At 38.2% G+C, this 18,206-nt stretch overlaps 2 protein-coding genes across 6 annotated transcripts; one reads left to right on the top strand and one right to left on the bottom strand.

The window, feature by feature from the left end:
* Positions 1–1,216: 1,216 nt before the first annotated feature.
* LOC103707871 (SNF1-related protein kinase regulatory subunit gamma-1-like) lies at positions 1,217–8,441 on the top strand. Its single transcript, XM_008792563.6, has 6 exons — positions 1,217–1,576; positions 3,281–3,453; positions 5,262–5,480; positions 5,581–5,856; positions 6,640–6,803; positions 7,220–8,441. Exons 1-6 carry the CDS (start codon positions 1,408–1,410, stop codon positions 7,515–7,517), a joined length of 1,299 nt encoding a protein of 432 aa, XP_008790785.4. The 5' UTR covers positions 1,217–1,407; the 3' UTR covers positions 7,518–8,441.
* LOC103707870 (exocyst complex component EXO70A1-like) lies at positions 4,974–13,469 on the bottom strand. Of its 5 annotated transcripts, none has more exons than XM_088706510.2 (2): positions 12,076–13,469; positions 4,974–5,930 (listed from the first exon to the last, which is right to left on the bottom strand). In XM_088706510.2, the coding sequence occupies exons 1-2, from the start codon at positions 13,275–13,277 to the stop codon at positions 5,852–5,854; spliced, it is 1,281 nt and encodes a 426-aa protein (XP_088562636.2). In that variant the 5' UTR covers positions 13,278–13,469; the 3' UTR covers positions 4,974–5,851. The 5 variants fall into 5 exon arrangements, with proteins under 5 accessions (XP_088562636.2, XP_017698479.4, XP_088562633.2 ...); XM_017842990.5 differs by having other exon boundaries at positions 5,697–5,827; positions 11,324–13,466; XM_088706507.2 differs by having other exon boundaries at positions 5,824–5,930; positions 11,324–13,466.
* Between the last annotated feature and the right edge of the window lie 4,737 nt (positions 13,470–18,206).

Raw genomic sequence — 18,206 nt, 5'->3', positions numbered from 1 at the left:
TCTTCTCGACTTCATTATTCCTTCTGCTAGCTAGGGCTAATGCTTGGGAGATTCTTTCCACCCTTTCATTAACTTCTATTATTTTGCCTAGTTCTATAGCCAGAAATATGTTTTGTCTAAACTATAACCTTCTATACTGTTTAGTGTTTATTTGGTCAATTGTTGATGGATTACAATGATATTATGTCTCAAGAACAATTTTATCATGCTTCCTTCTATATTTTATCTAAAGTGTGGCATGTGCGATGCATATATTTTCTGAAAAAGTAATGAATAGTGCAAGAATTTATATTAGAAGATGGATTTGAAACCTCGACCTTGTGGTTGTGCCAAAAGGCCACATGGGGTGGAGCTTCATGAAAGAGGTGCCACCAACATGATCCTAATTGGTTTGGTTTCTATATTAGTTTCTTTTGGTTAACATATCATGTTTGGACCCTCTTCTTTTTCTTTAAATTTGAGCAATGATGCAGTTGGTATTGATATTTTGGTCGATGAACTGTTTTAGTCGAACCATGATACATTTTTTGAGTTATCTTTGTTTTCTTGCATAATAAAATTTGTTGAACTAAAGCATTATATGCTAAATGATCGCTTCTCCATGTTATAGCATAGGAGATTAGGACACATCTCCATAAGATGAATGAAGAGATTGGTGAATGATGATCTTGTCAGCCCTTTACTGATTTGGAAATTTGTGTAGACTGTATTAAGCGAAGGCATGCTAACAATAAAAAGAAAAAAGAAACCTAAAATCTCATTTTTGTGAATTTTTTATTTTTTATTCTTTTTTAAATATCCAAGTCAAGTATGTTGATTTTTTTTTTTTTTTTCATGATCGGATCACTTGCATAGCGAGAAAACAATTCGGGATGTACAAGTTTGTATGTCTATACACATATTAAAAGTACGCTATCATCTATTTATACATGGCGTCAAAAGTAGCCGATCCTAACAATGTATTCATCTGGAAAAAAAAAAAAACAATTTGTTTCTGCGAAGTTGATTATTAAGTAGATTTCTTTAGGAACAAAATTTTCTTCAATGGAGGGGTGTTAAATAACAACAATTAATTGTATCTACCATGTAGTCTAAATAACACCAACAGATTATATTCATAATGTAATGGAAGGCTTTTAAAACCGTCTGTTAATTGTGATTACGGTTGTGTTTAATGATTTTCCCACTGTTTGCTGTTTCTATTTCAAAGCAACAAAACAACTATAAATCAAAAGAAAAAAAAAAATTGTTGGTGGAATCAAATTCCTGCGGCTTCAGACTCCCGGGTCTTGTTCCACTTGTCCATTTCTCCTTCTAATCCTTGAACTCTTTCTCTCTCATGGGAGATCTGTCCTCCTTTTGAGTCCTTGACCGTTATTCGTTACAGAAGGAAGAGAGAGGGAGAGAATGGATAGCCCGCCGGGGAGTGCGCGGTCGAGCCCGGAGGCGGAGGTGGGGATGCGGGTGGAAGACCTGTGGGACATCCAGGAGCCGCAGCTCAGCCCCTCGGAGAAGCTCAACTCCTGCTTCGAGAGCATCTCCGTCTCCTCTTTCCCCCTCGCCCCCTCATCCCAAGGTATATCATAACGCAACCCCCCAATCTACCCTCTCTCAACTCTTTCGCCGCCTCGAGTTTGATTCTTGGTTTCGTGCAACTCAGCCGCTGGCTCAGTCTCATCCCTGTAATGCTCCGTCTCCCACCATTTTGAGATTTGATCGATGCGGCATTTGGTTCATTGTTCGATTGAGAAATAACATTAGATTCGGCATTGTCTAGAGACATCTCTGTTTGAAGTAATAAAAGCACATTTAGGGAAAAAAAATAGGTTTTTTTTTTTCACAAAAGTATAGTCGAGCATCCTTGGATGGCCTCCATGAGGAGATAAACCGTTATCAAATAATGATATGGTATGCGCTCGTGGATCATCTTGTTTGTAGCCGGCTATCCCGGGCTGCATAGCATTCTGCGGTGCCGCCCATGCATCATAGAGGATCTGTGCTCATATAGATATAGGAAGGCGAAAAAAGTAGTTGTACCTTTCGCATGAAAAGAAGGATTCACTTTCCTTCGAACAGATCCATCCACATAGATCTCAAAGCACTCCGAACTCCACCATTCACACCCGCACAGATCTTAAAGCGACAAAGTGGGTGATCCAACGGTGGATTCATCGAAGGAAGGTAGAATCCCTCTTTTTGCACGAAAGGTACAACTGATATCCCAAAGATCATGGCTTATGTGAACAGGATGAACATGTTAAGACCAATAAAACTTTGTCAAGAAGAGAGAGAGAGAGAGATAAAACATATTAGAAATGGCGCAAGAATTGCACCAGACAGGGAAAAAGTGATCAAGAACCGAACTGAATGGTATGAGCATGTACAACAAAGGGAACTAGGTGGAGAAAATTTTGCTAGAACTGCCCGCATTTTCTTTTGTATTTTTGGATCATTTCTTTTTCGCAGGAATGGTCTAGTTTCAGATCTTTCTGATGCTTTTATCTAGGCCAACAGATACAGCTCAGCCATTTATTTATGCAGAGATAAGTGCACATATTTTTTTTGATAGTGAATGGGCATAATTGTTGAATTTTGTTGCACATATTGTTTATGTTGAATAACTGGATTTAATCTGTGGGAACAGAGGCAAATGTTTCTAAAAATTTTGAAACTAGGTCATCCTGCATCCAAAAGAAAAAAGAAATGGAAATATAATGAGACATTGCTGCCAAATTCACCATTGTGAAAGCAGTGGCAGTGATGGTGACAATGTTTTGATCACTGGTGACATCTAAGCACTAGAAGGAACGGTTGGCAAACTAGAATTCGTAAAGCCAAAGCAAGTAGTTGAGGCAAGGATTGATGAATTTGGTGATGGATAGGATTAGAATAAATAAGAGGGGTGGTTGTGTGAGAATTGCCAGCATTCAAGCATGTGAATTCATAGAGATACCTTGCAGGGCCTCATCTATTTGAAAGACTATGATAACATGTGGGTTTTGAGTGCCATTTAAGTTTTTCCTGATTACTTGAGATTGCCCTAAATGTATGCATTCTTGGCTCTTTGTGGAAATTGCAAAGATCTGAATATGTTCTTTTTTCTGCATTTCTTTCCGAATTGGAGGAGCATAGCACTTAGTCTTCAAGACAACTTGCTTATTCTCTCGGTGCTCTCATAATTTTTATTGTTCTTATTTGCTTGTTCATTGGAAATCCGAGATTAACTGCTTCTGACGAAATATGACATTGCTATTGTTTTCTTTGGAGACGTCGTCTTCAGCTGTTGAGATACCTTCAGATTCTAGTCTAGCTGATGCCCTCGAAACTTTATCGAAAAACAAAATCCTGAGTGCACCTGTGTGGAATGTGGAAGCACCAGAAAATGCTAGTTGGATTGACAGATACCTTGGCATTGTGGAATTTGCTGGAATTGCTGTATGGCTTCTGCATCAGGTTTGCATATGACTAATCTCCACAGCTAAATGTGTCAGTTATGCATTAGATTTTATACTGTTGATACACTAAATAATCTAGAAGCCATTTGTAACAGCAGCAACATCTTCAAAAGGACACGAACATCCTAACTTGTTAACCTACAACATTGACCTTCAAGCCTTCTCTGCATGCATGAACACTGTTTATACAATTATACCTTAGGTAGTCTTCATTGACAATGGACATGGACATGTGACAAAATGGCTCTAATCCTGGCCTCCTACTTTCTCAATGTAGTATAATTTTTCAATGTCTCAAGCAAAAAACACACACAATGTATTCTGTTATTGCAGCCTCATATAGCTGAGTACAATTTAATGATGTCTTAAGCCAAAAAAAAAAACATTACATAGTGTTATTGCACTCAATTTTTGAATGCTTATACCATAGAACTTGAATGGCCAAAACAAGTAGTCACAACATATAGAAGCTTACTAGTGACTTATGTTGAATGCTGTACTTGATTACATTGCAATCCAAGAATCAAAAATTATATAATAAAGCTGTGTTTGGTTCCTGAATAGAAAAGGTGGAATAGGAATAGTTATTGCCTTGTGGAATACACGAGTCGTTATCAAGCTACCAAGCTCCTTAAGGACCGCAAAATATCCATAAGCGTATAAACTAGAGAGAACAACATTGTAACAACCCAGAATCTCACCAAAAAAAGATCGATAGGTGTTATTTGAGTTCCTTGACTGTGCATATATATCTAAGATTTATATAGTACATAGCCGATGCAGGACTAAACACATGCTTACTTGAGTCCTCACATACATGCCACGTGGCTTGAATAATTGTTTTACCCTTCCTAAAGTATGACCGACTAGGATAAGAATCACTCCTTATCTTACTGTTGTCTCTTCCCCCTTTCTTTGTTTCACCTCTCACAAACACCACCATCTTTCGCTAGAGCAAGGCCCTTGGTTGATCTTGACTAGTTTGAATGGGTGGATTGATTTGCTCTCTGTCGCAGTCAATCAAAATTTCCTTGATTTCTCTTCATTGCTTTTGTTGCCTACCACATGGACCCTTCTTGGAAGCACCCTATTCCCTTTCTATTGGTTACTGCCTTCGATGTCTCAGAAGGATGCAGGAGGCTTGTCTTTGAGTACTCCAAGATAGACATCTGGTGAAGAAGGGCCGTGGATCTTCTTCATGGCTAGAATGCTCCACTTGAACTGTTGCCAGTTGGATTGGATATGTTTTAGGATACTATGGATCATCATGAAAAAAATGTCCAGCATTGGTGATGGGCGGATTGCCTCAACATTACAATTCTGTCTTTTATTATTTTTTTTAAAGAAATCCAACATATTGTGATTATCCATCAAGGGAAAACAGAAAGAGACTTATCTTGATGATAAATATTCAAGATTTGGAGCTATACAAATAAGTAATTGACAACAAGCAGACAGGTCATGACACAACATATGCAGTACTTGTCTTCTCAGCAATTTTTGAAGAAAGGTAAAGTAAAACGGAAATAACTTCCATATCTAAAGTCTATTATAAAATAAAAGTAGTGCCACACCAAATTCTCAAGTATAGCAATAATCAATTCACAACAATGGAAGGCTTGAAGCCTCACAAGAGATTCTCTTACAGAAGAACCAATCTATTCAACATTGTATCCGAAAGTAACTGTAAAATGCAAAGCAATTTCGCCTCAAAAAGAGAACAATATACTATCAGTTTCCTTGATCATTATGAAAACATAGAATTTACATAATCATCACTGATGAATTATGGCATTCTGTTTCCAGTCAGAAGTTGCAGCCCAGGGGATGATGGCTGGTTCTGATGCGACAGGAGAAGCTGCAGATGGATTAGCAGCAAAACTTGGCACTGTTACATTGGAGACAACAACATCTGTGGAAGCTTATGGTGAAGTCATGGCTGAATCAACCCCTGAAGCTGCATTTTCAATGGGCGGAAGCTTTTTCGAAAGTCTCACTTCTTCAGGCTTCTACAAGAACACAAAGGTTGCCTAATTTTTGAGGCACTTATAAATAGTTTGTTATTTGAGTTTTTTTTTACCATTATGCTTGGTTATCCAGTTCTCAGATTCATGACTTTGCACAGGTTCGAGATATCTCAGGATCATTTCGCTGGGCACCATTTCTTGCCTTGCAGAACTCTGACTCATTCCTAACCATGCTGTTGCTGCTCTCCAAGTACAGAATGAAGAGCCTTCCTGTGGTTGACCTAGGCGAAGCGAAGATTGACAACATCATCACACAGTCTGCAGTGGTTCACATGCTGGCAGAATGTGTCGGGCTTCACTGGTTCGAAGATTGGGGCATGAAGAAACTCCTTGAACTGGGGCTTCCTTTGATGAAGGCTGATAAAGTTGTCAAGGTGCACTCATGCTACTTCGTTTTCTCTTTATTTTTAGATCATTAGCTCTTTCATCAGCAACTTGATATGCAATACTGTATATAAGATCAGAATTTAAGATTTTCACACCATTCATCTCAACTTAACATGAAATTTATAATTAGTATATCTTGACAAAATCAAAGAGAATTGCATGTTGTGTGCATATTTTGACCTCCCATAATTAAGAAATACCTATCTGAATTCAAGGGGCTAGCGAGACAAAAAGGGTGGTAACTTACAAATAGAACTTGTATATCTAACGGGAACTTGTATATCTATTCTTAAAAAACAAAACTTGTAAATATAGACACTATTAGATATTTACTCAAGAGAAGGAAATCTCAATGCCTGGAAAGCAAGCTTTAGTGGATTAACCTAACAGAGGAGGTGAATATTGATGCAGAAATCTTTTGGAATGTTTCCTTAATGTTGCGGTTGACCCATCATAGTAAGTTGATTGGTTTATAAGATTCCTTACTGCTTAATGTTTGCTCATTTAGTTGGTATATGACATACGAGTATCTAGCAGATTTCTTTCTTTTTTTTCTTGTTTATTTTGCTGTAAAAGATGAGCAACTTCCCAGATTTCATCCACAAGCAGATATATGCACAAAGGAGAATCTGAAGAGATTCTCAAACAACAGAAAGTTGCCCTAGATTCACTTTTGTCTTTTGGGCACTTCAATTCCCAATAAAATGTTGCCTGTCTTTTTTTCAAAATACTAAAGATGATATCTATCATACCTTTGTCCTTTCTTGCAGGTCAGTGAGGAGGAACCAGTTCTAAAAGCCTTCCAACTAATGAGAAAGAGAAGAATTGGTGGATTGCCAGTGGTTGATGGAAGTGGAAATAAGGCAGTAGCAAATTTAACCATCAGAGACATTCAATATCTTTTAACTGCTCCTGAAATATATAAGGATTACAGGTCTGTGTTTGAAATTTTTGCATCAGTTGACTTTGCTTTTTCTTATTTTCAGTGTCAAAGTTACTCATGTTGTTTCCAGTTTTAATTGGCTATTGGTCAAAGATATTTTTTTAATTCTGTTATAAAATCTTTGATTTGGCTTGTTATCAATAGAAGAGTGACCTCTATCTATTTGGTATATTTTTTCAGTCTACATATTGCATTCAAATGAAACAATTAAGTTTTCAGAATGGAATTGCCTCGTGCTATTTGTTTCTCAGTTTATGCATGCTCTAGTTTTCTCTCTTCAAGGCTACAATATGGATTTTTTCAAAAAAAAAATGTATTGGGAGTTAACAAGTTTATCTTGTTTGTTTGAAAGGAAGTTGAGACTTTGTCACAACTGTTAAGAAATTAAATATATACATGATGCACAGATCCATCACAGCCAAAGACTTTGTCACCACTGTTAAGAAATATTTGGAGGAGCATGAAGATGCCTCACCCATGCTGATGAATGTGATCACTTGTAATAAAGAAGACACAGTAAAAGACATCATTTTAAAGCTGGATGCTGAAAAGAGACAGAGAATCTATGTTGTTGACAAGGAGGAGAATCTGGAAGGGGTGATCACACTCAGAGATATAATCTCCAGGCTGGTGCATGAGCCACGGGGCTATTTCGGAGATTTCTTTGATGGTGTTGTTCCCCTGCCACAGAATAGCAGGGTCTGATAGCTAACCAAGCTTTAAGTACAATTTACTTCTGCCTTGTGTCGCCGGTGATGCAAGCTTCTTTCTTGTTCTGTTTTGGTTTCTTATGTCTTGTTTTTTTCCCACATTTATGGTGCTTTCCCTGTCACTGTTTTTTGTTTTGCTTTCAAAATTACGCATTTCTTCCTTTTGGGTAAGGTTTGAGCGTTTCTTAGTTCCAGGCATTGAAGTTGATGCCCATGCTTTCTTTGTGTGAACAATTTTATCTGTATTAATGCTGCTTAATTATATTAACCAATGCATGAAACTTCTATGAGGCTACCTATGAAGAAAGTTTTGGTTGCAACACCACCTATGACTACCACTGCCTTAGTTAACTTCAGCAAATAAGAAAACTTGGTTCCACTTCATGTTTATAAACTGAAATCCATTTGAAAAAGAAATATTTTCAATGGGACTAGGCTGATATTTTACTGATTTAGCTGCAACAGTTTGATTAGTCATAGCCTCAAACTACAAAAAAATCAAAAGGTTCCTCTTTCCCCAGCATCTTCAAGTCTTTGGTTTTCCATTGAACTCTGATCCATCCATATATAAAGCTTTTCCTGTATAACTGGAAGATTATATGAATTTCTTAAAAGTACAAAGAAACATTATTGCCTAGAACACATAAGAAGTGCATAACAGATGAATGCGATCAATGAAAAAGAGCATGTGGTTGAACAAGTTAAATGTCTACTCAAGAGCAGGACCTCAGCAGCAAATGAGAAGTAGTATTAGACAAATGATGAAGAGATTGTTTTAATTTGGTTTTGGTTTAAGTACAACAACCCAATCATGCGGTACAGTTTTGATGCATGCTATCTTTCTGATCTGCAACCTTTCATTCTCTCAATGAATTGCATTGGACTGAGTCCAATCTTTTGCTCAAAAAGGAAAAAAAGGCGATCAAAGAAAGTAAAAAAGGCCTCCAAGAGAGCCTTACAAATCATAAATAAAGGGCCTATAAGAAGACAGGCTTGATTAGAGATGTGTTTTACAAGTTGAAAATTGATTACAAAGTAATAGAACTTCAATATCCACCAAATGGACTGGAGCTCTGTGTTTTGTAAATTCCATACAATTAAAATGGTATATGATGATGAATGACATGGTTTGGTGTTTTCATAACTTAAACAAGAATCAAGCAAATTCATGACTCAGAAAAATCTTATCTTTCTCGTAAGCCATTTCCTACCACCATTTACATTCATTATACCTGATCAACGAAAGGCACATGCAATTTAGTATTCATTCTTCTGATCGATTCCATGAAAAACTATGTTATAGTTTTCAATGAGATTTATTTGGTAATCCTTTTTAGGATAGTTGACTTCTTTTTTGTATTAAGCAGCTAGGAAATATTTTCACATGATCAAGCTCAAACTTTGTCAGTTTTTGGTAGGTTTAAGAGCATGTGGGTATTAAGGTACAAGAAATATAAAAGAAACCTAGTCTTTTCAACATTTTGTTGTTTTAGTGATAAAATTATGTACAAAAATAAGCAAAATTTGCAGTATTGCTTAAATTTCATAAGGTTACTATGTTAACTGAAATTCAAAATTAACTATATTCATAAACAGAAAATGGTTTTTTTATCATCAATGGATGTTTCATGCAAGAATTTTTCAGAAAAAAACAAATTATAATTTAAAATGGTACCTAAACTATTTTTCAAACTTGTATTATTTTCTCTTTTTTTGCAAGTTTTTGCATTTATCCTTTTAAAAATTATACAGTTTCAACTGGTTTCAACCACCAAACACACACATAATGCACCCAAAGGGTATGGTACAATGATCTCCACTTCCTAAAGCACCTAGGTGACAAATGACTATTCTTCATGGGATGAATGCTGCTTGGATTCAAGCCAATTCTCCATGAAAGGTCAGATTTTCTTTGAAAAAAGGGCGAGAACAAGCCATTGAATGGCATAGAAATTTTGTCTTGAAATGTTACTCAGGAATCTTTTAGCATAACAGCCGAAGAGAGGGGACTTCCTACACCAACAGTATCGAGAGTCATCAATTCACCATAAAATTGAGGTTTTGTACTAGAAACAAGGCCTTCATGTTACGGAAGAATAACATCCTAAGGCTGGTAGACGGTGCTTGCATGAGACTTGACTGCTTGGATGTCAAATTCAGACTATGGTGCTTACGCGGCCAATTATTCTGGAAAAGTAACATGAGCTAACACTCATGCAGACATGATGAAGCCCTTCGTGCAAGGACAATGGAAGACAAGAGGCAATGACTTTTTAACTTTTGGGTCAAGCACAAGTGATGAGACCATGATCTGGAAGTGTGCACGTCAAAAGATAGGTATAAGATATGTTTACATGGTTGCCAAGGAACATTGCTGTGAAGACTTATGCAGGCATGTATTTAGTCCTATGTCGGCTATGGAATGGGTAGATCCTAGGTACAAGACTAAGGAACTCAAACAATACCTTCTAGTTAATCATTTTGAGTGAGGTTCTGAATTGTTATAAATGGTATCAGAGCAAACCTGACCTATAGCTAATGTGGATTGGAAGACACTGTAGCATGGGTCTCGATTGAATTTATGGTACTTGTGATTGGATTTAAAAAAAGTTGGACCTTTAGTCTGGCGAGGATGCCAAAACTTTAATGGAGGAGTATATGAATACCCATGTGGGCATGTGTTTAGTCCTACATTGGCTATACAATGGATAGATCCTGAGTACTTATATAGGACCAAAGAACTCAAATAATACCTTTTGACTAGCCCTTTTGAGCAAGGTCCTGGGTTGTTATAGTTGCAATAAATATATATATCACTTCCCAATGTAACAAAGGTACAACTTGTTTGTGAACCATTCCTAAGGGGCACTGGTGTCATAGAAATGTGAATGTTGGTCTAGCATGGTGCTTGCTAAGGCAGGGTGCCACAAGATCTAGAAAAAGTGTCATCAATCAATGCTCATGCATCCCATGATAAAACCCATTGTGCAAGGGAGAGGGAACTTGAGAAGGCAAACGATGCATGGGAATTTTGCATGCATATCGCATCAGCTAACAGGTTGTAACTCTTCATAATTAGAACTGGATCTGGGCAATATGGATGAGAAAAGGGTTCGAATGCAAATTATGTAGCTCAGAGTGCAACCAAAGTAGTGGTGAGCCTAGCTTATTTGTTTAAAAAATAAATTAATAAGTTCAGATATCATCATAATTTTCATCATTTAATTCCCTATTTTTTTTTTTGTGTGTGTGTGTGTGTGTGTGTGTGAGAGAGAGAGAGAGAGAGAGAGAGAGAGAGAGAGCTCTAAAAGCTTGCAGGTATTTCCTACAATTATACATGAGTCTGCACACATGGTTGTTCAGTATTCACATGCACAGACAATCGAACGAAACATGATCTGTAATTACAGAATAACAGGATACAAGGGAACATAAAGCTCATGAAAAAGAGGCTTGCTGAAAGCTTAAAACAATATTGGCTGCTACTTCAGGAATTCACCATTCTGCTGACACAAAAAAAATATAGCTTAAAGAGATTCTCTGCAACCTACATTGCTGCTAATCGACCAAGCTCTAAATGCAGTTCCACATGATTCCAACAGTGCACTCTGTGATTTTCTTATGGATGTCGTAGACTAGTAAATTTTAAAAAGATTCAAAACTGAAAGATTCTATATGTATATATGAAAGGAAAATGGCCTGTAGGTATCTTTCGATTGTATATATCATATCCAAAAGAGAAGTCATAAAAGGGTGAAAGATAAACACAAAAGCATCGAGTTTAAAGTCAAGTTATATGACCTAGAGTTGACAAAGCCGCGCTTACAATTGGTCAGAATCTCAACTGTTATAAGCTAAGCTTTCTCCTATGATGGCTTGACTGTGAAGGACATCCTTCAAACAAATCCACTAAATAGTTCTCTATATCCTCCGGTGTGTACTTCAGATACTTTGCAACATGTCGCCCACCCTCTAATTGACCATGAAACCTCCCCACAAATGAACGATATGCGGGAATGACCTTCTCTGATATCGATATCCTCAGCTCTTCGCGAAGCTGGGAATCTGGAACCTTCCACTTTGTTTGTGTCCTATAAATCTCTTCAAAAGCCAAGTTAAAATTCTTGAACCTCTCTTTGAGAGCCACTCTGGAGGCATTATGAGAGCTTCCACTCCCACCCAATCCGTCATCCTTCAAACAAGACAAGACCTTAGTCCAAGAAGCTCTGAGATAGCTCGTTGCATACTGCCGAATTTGCCGCCTACATTTACGGACCCAATCATCTCCTAACGGTATCTTCAGTTCAGAATCCTTAACTTCTCGAACCATGTAAAGTAGGTTATTCATCAAAAATATATATGGCATACCATCATCTTCATAAAGTTTGGATTTTTCCTCGAGTTTACATTCTAGATCTGAGATCAACACGTATATGCAATGGCTCAATGGGGTCATGCTCTCATCGCCTACCGGATTATCTCCGCCATCAGCGAGGAGCACATTAAGAGAGCTGCTATAACCCACTAACAATCTAATGTAATTCATAACATACTTGGTCAGGGGGTGGATTTCTCCACCCTGCAATGGCTTCCGTGAAGTCTCCCTCTGAATTGCACTCCCAAACCTGGCAAGCGCACCCCTCACTGCATCCCCCAACCTTCCAAGATTCCCTTCAACCTCCCGAAAAATAAACTCTTCCGAATTCCCCGAGAACAGGGACAGGAGGTCAGGCAATACATCGGCAAGAGCCTCATACATGCCCAGTATGCGGAAGACCTTCTCCGAAGCCCACTTCCCAATAGCAATAGCATCCCCAAAGTTGAGCAGCTGCATGACACAAACCTTGGTGGCCTCTATAAAGCACTCCTCTTTGAGCTCATCGGAGGCGGCAAATATCTGATCGCAGAGCTTCCTCTCCTTCAGAAGAAGAACTCTAACAACAATCTTCAAACTTCGAATCCATTTCTTCATCTTGTCATCGAGAGCCTTCCATTTGATCCTCTGCACCTCATCGATGCTCAATTTATCAACTCCAAGAACAGAGAGGCACTCATTCAGGATTTCACGCCGAGCGCCAATGTAGGCCTGGCATAGCTCCCGTCCGTAGCCGGTCGAGATCATCCGGTCAGCGATATGTTTGAGGTCCGAGATGACCTCAGGAGGGATCGAATTGGAGCTCCGATCGTCTGAAGGGGAATTCCCACCTCTTTCCTCCGGATTGGCCTCGTGCTGCTCCCCTCCTACTGAGGGGTCCGAGTCCTCGGCGATGGGGTTGCCGGAATCAGAAGGAAAGGAAAGGGCGAACCTTTCGAAGGAATCTCGGAGGCAATTGGCGTCGAGGGTAGCGGAATTCCGGTTGATGAGGTGCTGGAACTCGTCCTCGAGGCGGGCCATGGCGACCTGGATCACACTCTCGGCTCGGCCGCAGAGGTCGTCGTCGTCTTCGCTGCCGCCACCTCCCGCTAAGCGAATGACCTCGTCGACGGCGGCAAGATACTCGGCGGCGTCATCGGGGAATGATTCCCACAAGGAGTCGGCGTTGGACGCGTCCCAGTGGAGGATGACCTTCTCGGCGGCGTCGAGGCGGGCAGCGGAGGACCGGAAGAGGTCGGGGATGGCGGAGAGGCGGTGGTCGAATCCGGATAGGATGCGGAGCATGTCCTCGGCGGCGTTGGGGGACGTGGCGAGGCTCTTGATGATATGCTGCGCCGCCGCGATCACCTTCTCCCGGCCGTCGGCCGCCGCCCCCGCCATCGCCGGCGGTGGTGGCTAGGGTTTGGGGACCGGAAGAAGGGAAAGAGGGTCAGGGTTAAATTGGGATTGGAATGACAGGAGGAGGAGGAATGAGTTCTGACAAGCGCCGCTGCCACAAGGAGTCTTTGGCCGGCTTGAAGTCTTCCACGCGAAGGCAAGCTCACAGCCTTTTTCTTATTGAATTCCTTGCCACTTTTTATCATTCATTTAAACTCATCAGTAACGGTGTTTTTTGTAACGTTGTCGTTGACGGCCATCGGTATAACGGCCGCTAGAATTATTTGGCATTAAAATATCAATTGTTATAATGGTCACTTAATATTATTATGGTAAAAAAAATAAAATATTAATAATGGAAATATTGGTATTATTATTTAAATAATTATTGATAAAAAAAATTAGTCTGTTACTAGGTACAAGTTTTTTTAACAAATTGTATATAAATTTGCATTTTATAAAATTTTGTTTTGAAATATGTGCTGGTTGACCAAGGTAAGCTTAGAAAAGCTTGGGTCCAATCAAGCTTGAATTGAAGACTGAATTTTAAGGTCAAGCTTGACTCCTTTGTCATTCTGTCAAGCCTATTTCAAGTTTGAATCAACATATGACCAATTTAAACAATTAAATCTTAAAAAAAAAAATATTTAACCACGATGCAGCCATCTAAAAGTTTTCTTTTGGTATGTTTTGAAATATGTTATCACTCTAGAAACATAACTATTATTGATCAAAGCTTTTATATGCTAGTATATTTTTACATATACTATATAAATATAATTTCATATAATATTTTTGAGCTTTATCAAGCTAAGCATGATCTAGCCAGGTTCACTTCTAGCTTGGTTAGATATTAATTTTGAGTTTGTGAACTAAGTTTTAGCTTGGTTTTATTAAATATAAACCGAGCTTAATTCAAGCCATGCTTAAGCCTCATAGATCAATTTAAAGCCCCAAATCTATTTACTAATAGTTGTTATTTTCATTATATTACAACTACTATGAGATCCACGTAGGATAGGAGTTATCTTAGTTTTTTTTTTTTGGAAACGGTTGTATCATACGTAGCGGGTATGAATACATTCAAAGAAATTAAAAGATAAAAATAGAAAAATGGGAACTAGAATGGGGACGCGACATTGAAATCCATCTATTTAGAGCATTCCACCTATCCTAACTTCATTCTATTTGGACACTCAACGAGATAGCCGATGAAGGCTTGGATGATTGCTTTGGGAAGGGCTATAGGGAGTCTCTATTGTGCAGGATGAGAGTTTGAACTCTCTAACATGGTCAACAAGGAATCCCAAACCAAAAGAAAGGGCTGCTTTGCATAGGGACTCTAAGAAACAGGAAGACGACGAAAAAATTTTCTAGATTGTTAGGTGTTTGATGAAAAGAATGGTAGGGCTCCACTATCTTTTTATTATTATTATTATTTTCTTATAGAAAAGTGGGACTAGTTCCAAAACAAGCAAAGATGAAAGGGAAAGAGACAAAGAAAGAGAGAAATAGAGAGAGAAAGAAGGAAAGATGAAAAAGAAAGAAAGAAAACAAGCAAAGAAAAAGAAAAGAAAAGACAAGAAAAGAAAGAATGAAGAAGAAGAAAGAATATAGGAAAGAAACAAAGAGAAAAAGGAAATAAAAAAAGTAAGAACAAAAAAAGAGAAAGAAATGAACGGAGAAAGAAGAAAAAGAAATAAACAAAAAAAGAAAGAAATGCAAGAAGAAAAGAAGGAGAAGGAAAAGAAATAAAGAAAAGAAGAAGAAAAAAAAAAGGAAAGAGGAAGGGAAAGATAGAGAAGTCTGCTAGATATTTAAAACATAGATCGAGCAACACTGTAGAGTGCCATGCATTTCTGAATGGTCGCTACCCATGATCAAACAAAGCGACCCACGAGCACGCATCATGAACAACATGTTGTTTAATGATTGTGCATCTCCTAATGGCAACCATCTAAAGATGCAAAGCATTCTACGGTGTGGCTTGTGCACGACAGAAGACCCTGGTTAGGTTAATTATTCATATAATGTAGTAGGAGAGGATTGGGATTACCTAAAGATTGGTATCATGGATGAAGCGCCACCTTGTTCCACCCATCACTTTTGAAGTGGATAAGAGGGTGATGCTTTGTATCACTTTTTTCAGCAAGCTAAAAAGGGACAACCATTTTGCCCGTCAAGTCCGGCAACAATCAAGTTTGTACATTTAAAATATTCCTAATACTCCCCATTGGTATGTGCCTTGAGCAGAGAAATGAAGCGTATCCTCTTAAAACGTTACAAGGCTATCAACATTTGGATTATATTAGTCAGATGAATATTTCGTTCCTTTTTTTTTAGCTAAGACGGAAAATTTATACAACACGTGTACGAATACACTTAATAAAGTTGGAAAATAGAATGTCACGGAGCTTCCAAGGTAGCTCCCTATCCTCTGCCCACACGGTGCTAACGGTATAGTTGGCTGCGTGGGTGGTCATCCAATCTGCAGCTCCATTGGCTTCTTTAAACATATGCGTAGTCTGGACAACTCCTCCATCTCTCATTATCATCCAAATATCGTGAAACAATAGATGGCCGCCGGCAGCGGCCCTCGGACCCTTTTGGATCCACATGATGACTATAGCGGAGTCACCTTCTAAGATGACTGAAATAGCTAGTATTCCAATATTCCATTCTTCACCATGACTAACCAATCCTAATGACATCCCAAATGCTTGCTGCTAAATCTGAAAGATCTGTGAGCCTGGTGGGTTCGAGACACTTGGATCTGGCCTCCAGATTCTCCAACAAGGTGAATCCCACAGCACAAGATCTAGCTTAATTAAATCCACAAAAATTAGTGCCAAACCAATACTTGCAAGTAAAGGTATGATTGTTCTTGTTGCTTCAGAGAATAGCCAAGACCTGGAAAGTGTGTGGTTTTATATTCCCAACTTTTGCAGTAGATTCTCCTCTTCTCGAAGTGCACCCCTTACTACATCAATACATACCTAGCTTGCTCTCTAAGTAGATTGTATTCCCAAACGTTCAGTGCAAAAGAAGAAAAGCATCTTTCAAACTGACCTCTCATGTTCGTTTGGTTGTTTTCGATATAGAAAAAGTGTGAGAAACATGCTTCACTCTTATTCATCAGCTGCAAGGAATGCAAAATTGTGAATACCAATTCTCAAACATAGATAGGTGGAGAGATTCCAAACCGTTAAAATCACCACTTTTTTCAAAAGCTTAAGTTTATACAATAAAGTAGATTTATTTATATATTTTATATTTTCTTATACTTTTCCTCACATGTCGGCCGGATTTTTCTTTAATGGGTGAGCATGTGAAATTTTTAATAACGGAATTAAGAGTGCGGAGATAGGGTTCGAACTCAGAACCTCTGCTCTAATACCATATTGAAATCACCATTAACCCCATTATTAAAAATTGCACATGTTGGGCCCATCCATTAAAAGAAAGTCCGGTCACATGTGAGGGGGAGTGTAAGAAAAGATAAATATATAAATAAACCTATCTCATCTTATCAGCTTAAGTTTTTAGAAAAAAAAGTGGAGATATTAACACAAACTATGATGGAAGATGGGAAAAGTAAAAGGGAAAGAGAAAAGCGATATGCAATTATCCACATGTATAAAGTACTAAGAAAATCTCTGTGGATTAGTAGAAATTATAATAATCAGAAAACTATACTTTAATTTTCATACTTGAGTTCAACTGTGACATTTTAGTATATGCTAGGTTAACAACTGCTGCAAGTTGCAATTATACTTGTTATCTAGAAGTATAAAAATAAATAAAAAATATGGTTTTCTAGGTTCTACCTTCCGGTACGTTTTTCAAAAGGAAAGTGGATTCGTCGATCCAGCCAAGCTAACTGGGAGTTCTATGAGGAGTTGCTAGATGCCTTGATGGTGAAATGGTAGACACGCGAGACTCAAAATCTCATGCTAAAGAGCATGGAGGTTCGAGTCCTCTTCAAGGCATAATATTGAGAATGCTCATTCAATGAACAATTCAATAACAGATTTCGGATCTAATCAATATTGATATACCGAGTATCTTATCTGTTGATACGAAGTATTCCGGCGATCCCCACGATCCGAGTCCGAACTGTTGGAATTGGAATAGGTTCGGCAGCGGATCACGAAATCTTAGCGATCTTCTCTTACCAGGAAGAGTATGTTATTCATAGAAAATATAATATATATAAATAACTTAGGATCTCATCCAAAAAAGCTTATATACTTCCTCTAAGTTGCAATTATACTTCCTCCAGTTTATTCAGCCTCAATGGATCCGTAGGGCTGGGTTCGCACTGATACCATTTGTAATAACTTATAACTTCACCCAAAAAGGCTAGTTGAAAAGTATTATTTGAGTTCCTTAGTCATGATAACTCCTATTCCAGCCGTTTAGCTAGGGAGAGTACCATTTCCGTTCTGAATTCAAAGGAGAATGAGAATACTCCTATCCTCAGAAACTCAATCTCGACTTTTCTCTACTGTTCAAATTCTATTCCAATTCTAATTTTTGATTTCAAAGAAGAATGAGACTACTCCGATCCTCAGAAACTTAATCTTGACTTTCCCCTGGTATTCAAATTCCATTTTAATTTTGATTTTGATTTCAATCATGAACAAAATATGCCGGGGGATATGGCTATTCCAGTTCCCATTCACATCTCATCTCGGTTCCTATCACAAATTAAATACGTTTGAGAATATAATAATTCTAATTTTTATTGCAATCCATTTCGATTTTGATTTTGATCACAAACTATATGAATCTTAGTGGCAGACAGTTTTAAAATTGATATGACTATCCATCAAAAGCTTTCTAACCTGTGGTTGGCTAAGATCTGGGGTCATCCTTTCTGACCATATCGCAAATGAACTGCACTGACAATTTTGCTTAAAAACATAATAA

This window comes from Phoenix dactylifera, chromosome 11 (genome assembly GCF_051530095.1).
Source record: "Phoenix dactylifera cultivar Ajwa chromosome 11, Ajwa_hap1_PhDact_Kaust_v1.1, whole genome shotgun sequence".
Classification (NCBI taxonomy): Eukaryota; Viridiplantae; Streptophyta; class Magnoliopsida; order Arecales; family Arecaceae; genus Phoenix; species Phoenix dactylifera.
Note: the sequence above shows the minus strand (reverse complement) of the source record. Positions and strands in the feature narration are given on the sequence as shown.